Raw genomic sequence first — 14,807 nt, 5'->3', positions numbered from 1 at the left:
TCCCCGCCTCCTTTTTCACTCGATTGGGCTACAGGGCCTACGCGCCGCGAACACCGCGCTTCCCATTGGCCAGTTCATCTTGCACCGCCCGCCCTATCCATCCAAGATGGCAGCCAAGCGCGGTGTGAGGTGCCCGCGGCTGTTAATGTGGAGGTTGTGGCAGGCCGGTGGAGCGCCACAAAACCTGGGATTCGGCTTGCGCCTGGAAGTGAGGTCTTATTCCCCGGGCGACGGCCCCTACTCTCGCACGGCGCTCTATGAGCTGCTCGGCGTCCCCTCCACAGCCACACAGGCGCAAATCAAGGCGGCCTACTACCGGCAGTGCCTCCTCTACCATCCGGACCGCAACTCGGGGAGCGCCGAGGCTGCCGAGCGCTTCACGCGCATCTCCCAGGCCTACGTGGTGCTGGGCAGCGCCACCCTGCGCCGCAAGTATGACCGCGGCCTGCTCAGCGACGAGGACCTGCGCGGACCCGGCGTCCGGCCCTCCAGGACGCCCGCCGCCGACCCCGGCCCGCCCCGCGCCCCGCCGCCCGCCTCGCGGGCCCACGGCCGTGGTCAGGCCGCGCCGGACGCCAGCCGCACCATGTTCGACTTTGACGCCTTCTACCAGGCGCACTACGGAGAGCAGCTGGAGCGCGAGCGGCGCCAGAGGGCCCGGCGAGAGGCCCTCCGCAGGCAGCAGGAGGAGCGGGCCAAGAAGGGCTTCCGCTGGGACGACACCCGGGACACGGCTTTCGTCTTCCTCCTCCTTGCCATCTTCATCCTCGTGGGCTTTCGGTTTTAACCGGAGAGAGGAGGGCAGGGAGCAGCCGGTCAGCCCCACGAAGATGACCTTTCCCGTCTTCTCGAACCCTTTGCCATTTATAGTCTACCTCTGCTGGGGTCCGAAGGAACTGCTCTCCCTGTCCTTCCCCACCCACCCAGCTTAGCCGCGGACCTGCACATCCCTCCCACTCCGGTCCAGAAAGGGAGGCTTTTCGATGCCCAAGAAAAAGGCCCCAAGATGAAGAGTCCCGAAAGCCCAAGAGTGAAGGGTTTTCTAGAGTCCCTTGGGTGCCTGCTTCCAGAGGTTGACAACTTCTGGAACACTTGCTCTGGCTTTGTTGTAAAGTCCCGAGCAAGCATTGGCTGCTCCTGCCCCACGCTTGTACCGTGGGGCTCCTCTGTAACCTTGAAACGTGCAATGTGACCAATTGTTGGCTACCAAAAGAAAATTTCTGGGGTTGTACGAACCTTGTCTTTCTGTGAGTTCCCCAAGCTACAGGTGAGACCTGATGTAGGGTAAGAATGTGATATGTGGGAACCTTGCCATTCTTCTGTGGTCAGCCCCAGACCCCGCTCCCCGTTCTGTGGGTGGCATGTGGGATTGGGAGAGCAAGGTCATCGAGTACGCAATGGACTTTCCTGTGCCCATACTTATCTAATGGATGACCTTGGAGCAGTTACTCTGTGCACGTGACTGCAGAGGAGCAAATCATTTGCTCTCTTGAGGTCTGTCACACTTTATTATCCATAGTTCTGATGGGCTCAGTGGTTAAAATATGATGCTGGTAGAGTCAGATTTATCCTTGGGACAGTGTACCTGTCACTTGGTCATCCCTTTACCAGCCAACCCCATCGCTAAGTGTGCAACTCATCCCCTCCCAGAAATAGAACAACTAACTGAGAGTTTGAGTCGCCTGAATGTGGCCCAGCCTCCTGTTTAGCTTGCAGTGCTTATCATGCGCCCCATAAGCCAAGTCCTTGCAACACGGCTGCTGCGGCTGTGGGTAATTTGGGGAGTTTGGAGTAGAGAAGACTGCTAGAGGGACAGGAGGCACGTGGTGGAAACTCAGTTTCTTATGGAGAGCTGGCTGAAGCTTTTTTTTTTTTGTCTCGTTTGTGCTAAGCAGTTGGTCGTCGCTTGGCTGGAACTGTAGTAGTCAGGCTCCCTTAACCCTGTTCTTCGGGTGTGGGTTGGCTGTGAGATTGTAGGTGCTCAAACGTTTATGCACTGAGTGTAAAGCTGTGGGATAGGAAACCTGTGCAAGAGATCTACCACAAGGGTGTGGACCAAAGTCGAGGTTCTAAACAAAATCAGAGGTGCTTTGGTATATTAATACCAATTCCTGCACTTAGTCTTTTGTGTGAAATCCTTGTATAAATTGGGATAAACCCACAGCGATTTGAACTTGGTCGCTTGGAATCCATTCGATTCTCTGGCCTTAGAGACTGCAGGCAAGCTCTTAGTCATTGTCTTTGCAGTGATCATACAGTTCAGGAGTGATGGTTCAGACCTGCTGGCTCAGCAAGCCTGGGCTTGGGGGAGGGGCAAATGTACTTTTAGAAAGAACATTTAATGTTATTATGTTTCATATTTGGAAAACAAGGCGAAAGGTCTGTTCTTTTTTAAATGCAAACTACAGTAAGTGAAGATTAGTAAAACGTACAGAAACTAGTGATTCTCAACCAAGGAGTTGGAGCATAGCAGTGTCCTTGGGGCAAGATTCTGTGAAAGTTTCTATCAAAAGGGGTTGGAGTTCTTTTGGATTTTGTCTGTAAAAGTACTAGTGGTCTGTAATAGCTGGGGACCTTTCTCATGGGCTGCTTGACATAGACCTCTCAAGTTTGTTTTCTCTCAGTGAAGATTGCAGCCACGAACATTCCCTGGGGCACCAGAACATACATGGAGATAGATAAAAAGTTCCAGAAGCTGGGGCGGGGGTGGGGTGGGGGTGGGGGGGGTCGGCATCCAGACTGTGTGAAACTTCTGGAACGTTTCAGAACATTCCATGCAACTCGAAGCAGGGTAGTCAATAAAGTTTATTAACCATCCAACTGTAAGTCTCTCTTTAGGCCTAGAATTAGGCCCACTCTACTCTTGCAGTGCCATCCTGCCTGCCTCAGGTTTTTTAGGCCAGAGCTGAATTCTGAGAGACCCCATTTCCTTCCTACCCTTCTTAAACTGAGTCTGGGCTCTTGATGGAAGGGGGAGATGTGTGAGAGACTTCATTTCTTTCTTTCTTTTTTTTTTTTTGGAGGAAGATTAGCCCTGAGCTAATATCCACTGCCAATCCTCTTCTTTTTTCTTCAGTGAAACAGATACGGCAAATGCACTTTAATAAAGTGCTGTCATTCACAAGTATTGTTACCAGTCCCTTTTATACTAATATTTATTTGTTTACTTATTTATTTTTACAATGTTTGAACTTTATTGGGACAGTCTTCCTCTTTTTGCTGAGGAAGATTGTTCCTGAGCTAACATCTTTGCCCATCTTCCTGTATTTTGTATGTGGGACACCACCACAGCATGGCATGATGTGTGTGTAGGTCCGCACCTGGGATCCAAACCAGTGAACCCTGGGCTGCTGAAGCAGAGCACGTGAACTTAATTGCTATGGCACCAGGTGGCCCCATGTGTGGGAGGCTTTTTGAAGGACTCCCTGACTGGTTCCCGTAGTGTCATCCTGCCCGCCCACCACCCACAATTGTCCTGGGTCGTTCCTCTCTCAGCTTCTTACCTGCCCTGCGGAGAGAGGCTGAATCAGGCCGTGGACATTAGCCCCTGCCTTCGAGGGGCTGATCCCCAATTCCTGAGAATGCGGGAAGGCTCAGACATGCTCAACTTTAGTACCTTTTCTCCTTTTGGTCACAAACTAAAACAAAACTCCCTAGAAGGTTGGACCTACGATGGAGATGGACAGGAGGGGCCCAGCCTGCCCCAGGCTGTGCTCATTGGGCTGGAAATGGGGGCAAGTACAGTATGAGGCGAGTGAGCAGCATACACAGGTCGTAAATGGGGAGACACAGACAAGACCGGACTCAGAGGTGTACGTGTCTTGGGAATTGTGGTATTGTCTTTGGACTTGGTCAGGACTTTCTTTTATTCCTCTTGAGCCAAACTGCTTTTCCCGCTGTTGCCCTTTCTTTGTTACTGAGTGAAATACAGATTCCAGTTCTGAGGGAGTAGGATTTCTTGCTTCCATCCGAGACTCTGGCATTTCATTCACTGGGTGCACCCTGTCCTCTGTAATGGTCCCAGCATGAGCCACAATGAATAAGGATAGTCTCTCTTAGGCCAGTGGATTGTCCATTTGGTCATTATTGCCTCCTTATGTATATATATGTTGTCCTCATAGCCACAGCTGAGGCTGAGGCACCATGAGTGGAGCCCAAGTGAGTGGCCACCACACTCCCTTTTGGGGAAATGGTGGGGGATGGGGGGAGCAGGAGGTGCTTATTTCTCAGAGCTTTGGGCTTCCTAGAAGGTCACCAGATCTCATGAAGCAATTCTGAGAGGGACAGCTGGTAAGTGGTGGTGTTACTTCAGTCCACTCTTGAATTCAGTGCTCAAGAAAAGTGGGCTCTGTCCTGGCCTTTGCCTCTTCTCAGGTCCCCAGCCTTGTAATGAGGTCACAGGCTGCCACCTGCCTATGAGCAGGATCCTAGAAGGCCCGCCTTACCTGCCCTCAGCCACTTGGCTCTCAGCCCTGGCTTGTAGCTCTGGTGGCCATAGGGTTTGTGCAAGGCAGCTGAGGTTCCTCTGTTAGTGTGTTAGGATGATAGTGAGACCTGGGTCTGCACCTCGTGAACTTGCGTGTACCGAGAACACTCAGCACACTCATCCCCAAGAAGCCAGTGCAGAGGTCATCTTTACCATTTGTCAGGAGGTCATGGTGTCACTCCAGATCTACCTGTCTCACCACTGTCTCTTAGAGCTGTCGGAACCTGGGGTCCTGGGCTCAGTTGGCCCTGCCATTCTGCATCTGCCCTTTTGGCGTTCACATGCTCAGTCCTGGGAACGGACTGCTGCTTGACAAAAGAAGGCCTTTCAGGAGGGCCAAGAACAGACTGAGATTCATGGTTCACAGGCCACAACCAGCCCACACACAGTGTTTGGCTGTGGTTGGCATGGTGCCTTAAAATAACTTTAGCCAACATTCAAAACGTGGGAGACTTTGCATAAAAATCTAGATTTCTGACTTCTCTCAAAAAATGAGAAAATGTGTCGCCACTGAGCTCGCTCATACCTGCATTACCAGCTGGAAGAAGCTGCAGCATCTGCCTTTTAGATAGGACATTGCTCCCCAGTTCACTGCACTGCCACTGAGGGGCGAGTGTAAAAGGCCTTGCTCCACACGCTTGCACCATTTTGCTCACAGTAGAGAAGTATCTCTGTACCCCATGTCTATCAAGAGGAAAAACCAAAAAAAGGACCATGCATTTCCAGGAAAATGGGGGAGAGTGTATCTCTGTGGAAAGGGACTGCCTTACGCCTCTGTGACCTTCCTGGCCCCCGCAGGCATTTGAGTCTGCAGATGCCTAGGCTACATCATTGGTTGTTACCGGAGCTCACACTTTATGCAGGGAGGAAGAATGTCAATCTTACTTTCTTTGTGAGACAGGAAGAGTCTTTGAGAAGTCCCCGGCAGTGGCAAGGTCCTAGACAAAGCCAGAGGTCCCTTGGTACAGTAACACCAATTCCTGCACTCAATCTTTTGTGTAAAATCCTTGTATAAATTGGGATAAACCCTCAGCTAGTCCAACTTGGTCTCTTGGAAACCATTCGAATCTCTCTAGCTTTGGAGGTCAGGGGCAAGTTCTTAGTCACAGCTTTGCAGTGACCACACGATTCAGTGGTAAAGATTTGAGCCCACACTGGTTCAGGCCTGCTTAGCTCGGTAAGCCTCGATTGGCAAAAAGGTACATTTAATGTTTAATGTTATGTTTCATATTTGGAAAACAAGGAGGGAAGCTTAGGAAAATGCTAAGAAGCTAGTGATTCCCAAACAAGGAGGTGTACAGAACAGACTTTGTTGAGGGGCAGGAACTCTTTGTTTTTATCAAAAAGGGGTGAGAGTTTTGTTATTTGGGCAATTTTTGGGTTTTGGTGTGTAAAAACACCTGTGGTCTGTAATAGGTGGGACCTTTCTCATGGGTCCCTTGATGTAGTCCCTCAAGTTTGTTCTCTCTCACAGAGGATTACAGCCAGGAACTTTCCCTGGGGCCCCAGAACCTTGAAACAGAGAATTCTAGAAGTTGTCAGGCAAGAGAGAGCCCGGACTGCCTGGAACCCTCCAGAATATTCCATGTACCTTCAAGCAGGTGGGTTAAATTAACTATCCAACACTAAGGCCTTCCCATGCCCATAACTGGGCCCACTCCACTCCGGTGGTATCTGTACCCACCTGCCTCAGGTGATTTTCATGCTGGAGCTGAGCACTGAGGCCTCACTGCCTACGCCCTCTAACACTGAGTCAGAGCTCATTGAGGAAAGTGAGGGGTGTGGAATGCCCTTTGAAGGACCCCATCTTCTCCCCTCCCAGGCCTTCCCTTGCTTGAGTCCTTCCTTTCTCTTCTTACCTGCCCTGGGGAGGGGAGGCTGAACTAGGCTCCAATTCACGATAGTGGAGGAAGGCTCAGACACGCCCAGCCTGAGCCCCTTTCCTCCTTTTGGTGACAAACGAAAATCTCCCTAGAAGCATGGACCAGGAATGAGAGGTCAAGGCAAGAAGGGCCCAGCCTATCCCAGGCTGCACTGAGAAGACAGGTCTTCCAGGGCCAGTCTTCTACCGTCTCAGGCAGACACCCTGTGGTTCCAGTGTCCCTCAGCCCCCAGCAGCTCACGTGCTAGCAGTGAAGGGAGTAGGGGAGCCAAGGCCAGTGTGGGGTGGAGATTCTCAAGTGGGCGCTATCCGTGCTCTGACTGCACCCTACTGGGTAAATCCGACTGTCTGGACTCAAACGGGCCAGTCCCTCCAACCATTGCCTAAATCTCTAAAGATCCCATCAAGCAGGCACTCAGGCACTGCTTGCACGTCTTTAGGAATGGGGACCATTGACCTCCAGTGGCAGCCCTGACTTAACGGCCACCCACTGAGCTGAAATCTGGCTCCCTGTGGTTCCCACCCTTTGGTCTCGGCTCTGATGTGAGTCAAGCTCTACAGGACCTCTGCCTCTACCTCTCTAGCCTTTAGAGAGTCAAAGACTAACATTACACACATCTCAAACAGATCCCTCGACTCTTCCTCAGGGGAATTAGTCCCGATCCTCTTTCTCATCGTTTACTCCAACGGTGCTGTTTTGGAGGGGTCCCTCTTACATTGTAAAACTTCAGTGAAAAATAGAGCCAACCCAGTACTTCCTTCTTTCTAGATGGTTGTATCCCTGTTAACAAGGACCAAGATCACGCGAGCTTCAACAGCACTCTGACTTTCCCCTCTTATTTGCAGGATCTTCCATGCCTCCTTGCCAAACTTCATCTCATTAGACTTGACCTAAGCTGATCCAGGGCTTGTTCCCGCTCTCCCAACTTCTTGTCCCACGCTCACTGGCCAAGTTGGCCACCTAGTATTTACCCTAGCTGAAGACAGATCCCTTCAGCCCTGTAGCACCCCCTCTGTCGCTCAGTGGGGTGGTCATTTGGCAGGCAGGTACCATCCTGATTGGGCTTACAGGCAACCCAGGAAAAGAAGGTGCATACAGCTGACACAGCTGGAGAACAGTGATGGAGATGTGCTTCTGGCCAGAGGTGCTGGGAAGTTAAGAGTTAGGAAAGACTCCCATGGGTTGGTAATCAGAGAAGCTTCATGGAAGAGGCAGGAGCAGTGCTGGACCCGAAGGACAGCTGGGCTTTGGATGGGCAGAGAGGAAGGGAGGTCATCTCAGGAGGAGGAAGTACAGGAGCTGAGATGTGGAGGCTGCAACAGCAGAGTGGCTGGTGGAGGGAGCAGAGAGGAGGCGGGCAGCAGCATCATCCTCATCATCACATTTATTGACGGCCCCTGGGAGGCGGGGCTGGGGACAGAACATACAAAGACAAGGACCTGCCCTCAAAAAGCTTCCATTCTAAGGAGACAGGGACAGAAAAATACAGAATGGTCTTTCCTGGGGATGGCCCACTCTCACCTGTGCAGGTCAGAAGCCCCTGGCCTACCTTGCCCCAGGGTCTGGAGCATGAGTGGGGCATGTAGTAGCCCCAGGGCCATGGTGACCCTGGCCCCACAGCTGGAGCCTGACCACCTGGCTCCTAGGCGGCGGCCCCAGAACTGGGGGAAAGATAGGCTCAGGACATGATGGAAAACACTCCTGTCGGCCTTGGCATTGTGCGAGCCCAGTGGAATGGTGGGTGCAATAGGCCCCCTAGGCAGGGCCCTTGGGGGAAGCGGGCACCTTCCCAGGCCCCCAAGAGTAAAGTTCTTTCATTGGGGCTGGCCCATCACCAAGAGGCCCCAGCCGGGGAGAAAAAAAGGCAGAGTTTCTTCAGTGCCAGAGGCATGACACCCTGCCCATCCCACCCCGGCCCCCTCATTGGGCATCTTCCAGGTGACCCTCCTCCCCAGTTCAGCCTCCAGGGCCAGGGCCTGCCTGAGGCCAGGGGAGGGGCCTGCCCCTCCCCCCACCCAGGCAATGGGGGAGGAGGAGGAGCCACGCATCAAGTTTGTCTGGGCCCCCCACTGGGGGGCCTTACCCTGGATCCTACCGGTGGGGGGGCTCTGGCTGCGATGGCCGTGGGCTCAGCAGAGGGGCTGGGCCAAGGGGGCACCCGGGGGAGCCCTTCAGTGGGGGCACTGGGCGGGAGTCCAAGGGGGGCAGGCTCCGGGGCACTGCTGGTGGCCCCCGGGAGGCCCCGGTGGGCAGGACGGCTGCAGCGGGGAAGGGTTTGGGGGGATCCGCAGCAGCAGTGGGGACCGGCTGAGCAGACCGCTCCCGGCGCCGCAGCAACTCCTGCAGCTTCTCGGCCTGGGTCCGCCTCAGGTGGGCCAGGGCACGGCCTCGCTGGAAGGCAGGCAGGAAGGCCTCCAGGCTCTGCTCCCCCAGCAGCAGCTGCTCCATCTGCTCCTGGGACAGGAGGAAGGGACAGTTTGGGAGGAGCATGGCCAAGACCTCTCTCCCTCCCACCCTGAATCCCTTCCAATGGCGAGCACCCCACACTGGGGGACAGGGCACCTGAGTTCCAGCCTGGGCTGCCTCTGACTTGCTGAGTGACTGTGGACAAATGTCCTCTACTCTCAAGCCTTTGACTTCCTTACCATTGCCAGACCTTCTGGGTCAGTGATGAGAGGATCAGAGAAGGGGACACACCTGAAATAGACTTGCATGTCTCTCATCAAGGCCATGGCCAGGGCCTCCCTCCCCCACCTCCTTCACTGAGCACTGTGCTCCCACCCCAGCCCTGAGAAGTCTGTCCCAGCTCCTCTGTAGACCCATCCTTCACTGCCCTGAGACATTAACAGGGGAGCCCGGGGTGGGGGCGGTGTCACAGGTGGGGAGAGTGAGTCCTGCAGTCCAGTGCAGACAGCTGGACAGCAATGCAGGGGGCCCTCCTGGGGCCAGGCCCTCAGGCAGGCTTCCTGGGGGAGGCATTCTCAAGCCTGCGTTGTAAGAATAAAGGCAGGGGGATGACGATAGGATGGGTCTCCCTCCCTGTCCCCAGGCCCAGCCACTGCTCCCCTCACCTCAGCCTCCTGCTCAGCTTCTTCCAGCTCAGCCTGCAGCCAGCCCAGTGCGCAGTGGGGGCTCCAGCGATGCATGCTGTCCTCTGAGGGCCACGGAGGGACACAATGAATAGCCCCTGCCCTCAGGGCCTGTCGCCCAGGACAGAGCCCCAGGGCCCAATCCTGACTCAACCTGCCTGTGATTCTGTGCTTCCCTTCCCCTCTGGAGCCTCAGTTTCCTCCTCTGTACAATGCCCACGGGATCAGTTTGTGCACCTCCCGCCAAGGTTCTGTCCCCAGTGCTGGTGCAAAAGAGGAAGCAGGGGCTTTGTCTCCTAGAGCACCCGAGGCCCTTGGGTATCGGGCCCCCTTTTCTCCCACTGCCCAAGGCGCCCCCTCTGGCCTCTCCAACCCAGCTCTGCTCACCGACCGCTCACTTCCCCAACTGAGTTTTCCAGGAGTAGCACCCATCAAACTTGCCCAGGGAATAGGTCTGCCCAAGTCCCACGCTTCAGAGCCTAGCACTTCCCAAGGCCAACCAGTCATATGGCCAACTGACCCCCACCCCAGGCGGTTCTCCCAGCTGTCCCCTCACCCAGTCGCTGCAGCTTGTCTGCGCAGCTCTCGGCCACCTCTCGAAGCTCCTGGTACTTGATGGCCAGGGCAGCCCGGCCCATCTCCAGGCGGGGCCGCAGCGCCAGGTTCTCCTTGGCTAGCGCGTAGTTGGAGGCCAGGCATGCCTCGCGCTCCAGCTGCAGGCCCTGGAACTGCCGGCAGAGAAGAGCCAAGAGGCCCACTCAGGGAGTCTGCCCACGTCTACCTACTGCCACCCTGAGCAACAGTGCCAGGGGCCAAGCCAAAGGCACCCCACCCTTCAGGATGGCGAGCCAACAGGTGGAGAGACTGCACGAGGCCCGGACCAGGCTTTGCCATGAGCTCCCTCTCTGGGCCTCAGTTTCCTCTTCTACAAAGTGAGCTGAAAATACCTACCTTATAGGGTTATTGTGAGACTGGAGTGAGGAAAACTATGAAGGCCTCTACAAATGTTAGTTAATTTTTAATTTTTCAATTACTCCGTCTGCTCAGGTCCCTGAGGAGTCCCCCTCCCTCCTGTCCTATTTCCCATGCATGGGCAGCTTCCCTCTCATTCCAGGCCTTTGTCTGCTTCCTCCTCAGGTGTTTGTGCTGAAAACACTCCCACCCCTGCTCTTACTCTCCAGAGTGATGTCTCCACCCTGTCCCCACATAGTAACCCCTCAAGCCGCCCTCTCTTCCCTTCACGCCCCCTCCTTCTGCCCTCCAGCGGAATCCCCACACCCCAAGGAATACACGCCCCCTTTTCCTCCCTGATCCCCTAGCACCTGCTCCCAGCTTGCCTTCTCTTGCAGAAAGCAGACCCCCTTCCTTTCTTGCTCTGGAGAACGCTTTCTCCTTGTGTTTCTAGGAGGGTCAAGCCTCCCCTCCCTGCCCCTGGAGAACGCACTACCCTCCATCTGTCCCCTGTAGGATGCACATGCCCCTCCTGTCTGTCGCCCTCCAACAGACACTTTCCCTTTCTGCCCCCCCAGACAACCCGCCTGGGCCTATCTGCTGTGAAATATACAACTTTCTCCTATGGTGGCCTATGGAATACACACCTCAGCTTTCAGCACCCCTCCCCAACGGAGGACACAAAGCCCCCTCCTGCACCCCCAGAATGCGGAGGCCCGCCCCAATGGTCCCCCCAGGTGTCAAACAGGCCCCTACTTCTCCCTATGGAAGGCACCTCCCCTTTCTGGCCCTACAGGACGTGGGTGTGCGAGCCAGGGCCCCACACAACACAGCCACCCCGTGTCCCCCGGAACACACCTCCCCGGAGCATCCGCCGTAGGACACGCCTCGCGGCCATCCCGGGGGTGCGCGGGCGCCTCCTTGGGTCTCCCGCGCCCCACCCGCCCCAGGTCTGCTCCGGGCGCCCCCTCCCCCGGGGGCGGCTCCGCGGGGCCCACTCATACGTGCCAGGCTCCCGCGCCCACCGGCGGCCTCGCGGCCCGGGCCGCGCGGCCCTTGGGTCGGTCGGCAGGTCCGGCAGGCCGCGGCCCGTCCCCCGCGCCCCCCGCCCGCGCCCCCCGCGCTACCTTCCTGCTGAGCCGCACGATCCGGTCCAGCTTGGGCTCATCCTGAAGCAGGTCCCGGAGCTGCCCGGTGCTGAGGATCCCAAAGCGCCCCGGGCTGCCGGGCTCCGGCCCCGCCCGCGCCGCCCGGGCCCGGTACATGCCGCCCGCCCGCGCCCCCAGCTCGGCTGCTGGCTCGGCCCGCTCGGCCCGCTCCGCCCCGGCTCCGCTCCGCTCCGCTCCGGCTCCGGGATCCGGCTCCGGCTCCGGCCGCGCGCCGCTCCGCCGCCAGAGGGCGCCCCGCCCGCTCTTAAAGGGGCCGCGGCGCGGGGCTGCGGGTGGGGCGCGGAGGGGCGGGCCGCACCCCTGCCCACCCCGGCCGAGCCGCCCGGCGCCGTGCCTCCCGCGCCCGCGTGTTGCCCCGCAAACTCATCCTGCCGCCGCCCGCCGGGTATCCGAGGCTGCGTCTCTCCGCACCCCTTCTCCCGGCCGTCATTCACCACGCCCCCTGGGCAGGACTTTACAGTTTGCAGGGCTGTTTCACATTTCCCCCTCGGATTCACCCAACAATTTTCTGAGTCTGGCTGGGCGCCAGGAGCTCCTCCTCTGCTAACTTGGACAAGTCATTCATCTCCGCAAGCCTCAGTTTCCTCTTCCATAAAATGGGGTGATGACACACACTGAGGATCAGAGCGTGTGCATGTTAAGGGCCTTACCTGTAGTAAGTGAACACCTCACATGAGTTATTGTTATTTTAGAGATTCACAGAGATGATGTCACCTCCCCAAAGTGACATTACAGGTAAATGACAGTCTCAGTTCTTCCTGTCTGTGCGGTGTCCACAGAGCACAGGATGCCTCTCTGTGCTGGGCACGGGGCTAGGCCCTGTGGGGCATTGTCTCTGCCCTCAGAGAGCTCCTGGATTAAGGCAGAGTCCCATTCTCACTCAGCTTACTTTAGTATGAGACAAAATGGCAGGTGTCACCACACGATGTCTCCCTCTTTGATTCCCATGTGAGGCCAAGAAGATGCCATGTGCTTTATCTTCATAACTAGGTTTGGCCAGTGCCATTGTCAGGAAACAGACACTCAGAGATTAAAGCGCTAGTTTAAAATCAAACAGTGAGGAGTGAGCTTGTTCTATGTCATCACACTACTAAGATAGGACAGAGTTGGGACCAGGGCAACCAGAAAGTCTCCCCAGAAAGGTCGACATTTGAGCTGGGTTTTGAGGGATGAGTAGGAGTTCTGAAATTGAAGGAGAAAATAATGAAACCAAACAGAAGTCTATAAGCCAAGGCATGGGGGCTAAAGAGCCCAACAAGGACTCTGCCAATCCAGCCAGAGCACACTGGGCATGGTGGAGATGTCTGAGAAAGAGAGACAAAACTGATGGAGTGGGGCAGGACAGGCTTGTCGACAGACTGTGAAGGCAATGCTTTCTACATTTTTATGATAACTGAAATTTGGTTTTCCCCTTCAAGGCTGAGCTGGAACATCACCACCTCCAGGAAGCCCTCTCCACCTCCCCAGGTGGGGTTGTGTGCCCCTCTCCTCTGGGCTCCCACAGTCCCTGCTGTACCAGATCTGCTGGCGCCTTGCCCCTGGGATTCCCAGCCCCCAGAACTGTGCGAAATCAAGACCTGCTGTTTCAAGGCACCTGGTCTGTGGTGTTTTGTTACAGCTGCCGAGCTGACTAAGACATCCCCTCGACACTCTGCACTCCCTGTGTCCATTTCCTCCCCTCCTTATTCCTGCACTCAGTCTGACTTCACCCCCTCACCATTTCAAGGGCACTGCTCTGGCCAAGGCCAGCGACCCGCTTCTTCCTGCCAGAGCCCCTCTTTTTCTCATTCAACACCATTGACCACACAGCAGTCAGAGCCCAGATATTTCATAGCTGTCAGGTTGGCAAAAATTAAAAAGTCAGATAACATCAAGTGTTGGCAAAGATGGGAAGCACAGGAATGCTTATGTACTGCTAGTGGGAGAGAGAGAATCAATCCGCTTTGGAGAGCAGTTTGACAAACTCGTGATTCAAAGACACTCATCTCACACCCCCGAGCTGTTCCCCTTTGTGGTGGACAGAATAATGGCCTCCAAGGATGTCCCCAGCCTAATCCTTGGAACCTGTGAGTATGTCACCTTCCATGTCCAAGGGGACTTTGAGATGTGATTAAGTTAAGCATCTTGAAATGGGGAGACTATCCCGGAGAGAGGCAGGAGGGTCAGAGTCAGAGGAGATGTGACAGTGGAAGCAGAGAGTGAGAGTCAGAGAGAAACTTGAAGACGCTATGTTGTGGCTTTGAAGATGGAGGAAAAAGCCACGAGCCAAAGAACGCAGGCAGCGTCTAGAAGCTGGAAAAGGCCAGGAAGTGGATTCTCCACTGGAGACTCTGGAGGGAGTGTGACCCTGCCAATACTTTGATTTCAGCCCAGTGACACCCGTTTTGGACTTCTGATATCCAGAACTGTAAGATAATCAATCTGTGTTGTGTTAAGGCACTAATTTGGTAACTTGTTACAGCAGCAATAGGAAACTAATACGGGCTCCAAGGAACTTTCGCTCTCTTGGACAAGAACAGGAATGTTCACAGCAGCTCTACTTGTAATTAAGAAAAAAAAACTGGAATCAACCCAAATGTCCAACCCCAGGAGAATGGAGAGGAACTGGTGAACCTTCAGAGTGGAATATGGCGTACCACATAGCAACAGAAATGGGCAAATTACAGCTGCACACGTCAATTTAGATGAATCTCACAAACAACACTGAGGGAAAGAAGACGGCCTCGGAAGAGTACATTCAGTATAATACTGTTTATATATTTAGAATCATGCAAAACTATACTTCGTATTGCTTAGAGATATGTTCAAAGTCAAAGTATGCGCGCAACAAATACCAGTTCAATACCAGTTAGGAGCACGGCTGTCTGGCAGGGGAGGGGCGCAGTCAGGCAGGAGACACAGGGACTCCGACGGCACTGATAGTTCCGTTTCTTCAGCTGTGTGGGGGTACACAGGTGTGCACTGTGTTATTCTCTATACTTTTTGGTAAGTCTGAAAGCTTGCATACGAAATTAACAATTTTTTTTTTTAAAGATTTTATTTTTTCCTTTTTCTCCCCAAAGCCCCCCGGTACATAGTTGTATATTCTTTGTTGTGGGTCCTTCTAGTTGTGGCATGTGGGATGCTGCCTCAGCGTGGTTTGACGAGCAGTGTCATGTCCGCGCCAGGATTCGAACCAACGAAACACTGGGCCGCCTGCAGCGGAGCGCGCGAACTTAACCGCTCGGCC

General features: G+C 55.0%; 2 protein-coding genes across 4 annotated transcripts; one reads left to right on the top strand and one right to left on the bottom strand.

Annotated features, from left to right (window-relative positions):
* The first annotated feature begins 101 nt into the window (after positions 1 to 101).
* Positions 102 to 2,694, top strand: DNAJC30 (DnaJ heat shock protein family (Hsp40) member C30). The gene has a single exon (XM_046667173.1). The coding sequence runs from the start codon at positions 107 to 109 to the stop codon at positions 785 to 787; it is 681 nt and encodes a 226-aa protein (XP_046523129.1). The 5' UTR covers positions 102 to 106; the 3' UTR covers positions 788 to 2,694.
* A 5,039-nt stretch (positions 2,695 to 7,733) lies between these two features.
* VPS37D (VPS37D subunit of ESCRT-I) lies at positions 7,734 to 11,727 on the bottom strand. 3 transcript variants are annotated; one of them, XM_046667519.1, is made up of 4 exons: positions 11,537 to 11,727; positions 10,015 to 10,186; positions 9,441 to 9,523; positions 7,734 to 8,823 (listed from the first exon to the last, which is right to left on the bottom strand). In XM_046667519.1, the coding sequence occupies exons 1-4, from the start codon at positions 11,672 to 11,674 to the stop codon at positions 8,461 to 8,463; spliced, it is 756 nt and encodes a 251-aa protein (XP_046523475.1). In that variant the 5' UTR covers positions 11,675 to 11,727; the 3' UTR covers positions 7,734 to 8,460. The 3 variants fall into 3 exon arrangements, with proteins under 3 accessions (XP_046523475.1, XP_046523476.1, XP_046523474.1); XM_046667520.1 differs by lacking the exon at positions 11,537 to 11,727 and adding an exon at positions 11,268 to 11,510 and having other exon boundaries at positions 7,734 to 8,817; XM_046667518.1 differs by lacking the exon at positions 11,537 to 11,727 and adding an exon at positions 11,268 to 11,504.
* Positions 11,728 to 14,807: the final 3,080 nt, after the last annotated feature.

The sequence above is a fragment of the Equus quagga genome, chromosome 7 (genome assembly GCF_021613505.1).
Source record: "Equus quagga isolate Etosha38 chromosome 7, UCLA_HA_Equagga_1.0, whole genome shotgun sequence".
Lineage (NCBI taxonomy): Eukaryota > Metazoa > Chordata > Mammalia > Perissodactyla > Equidae > Equus > Equus quagga.
This window is presented reverse-complemented; position numbering and strand designations above follow the sequence as displayed.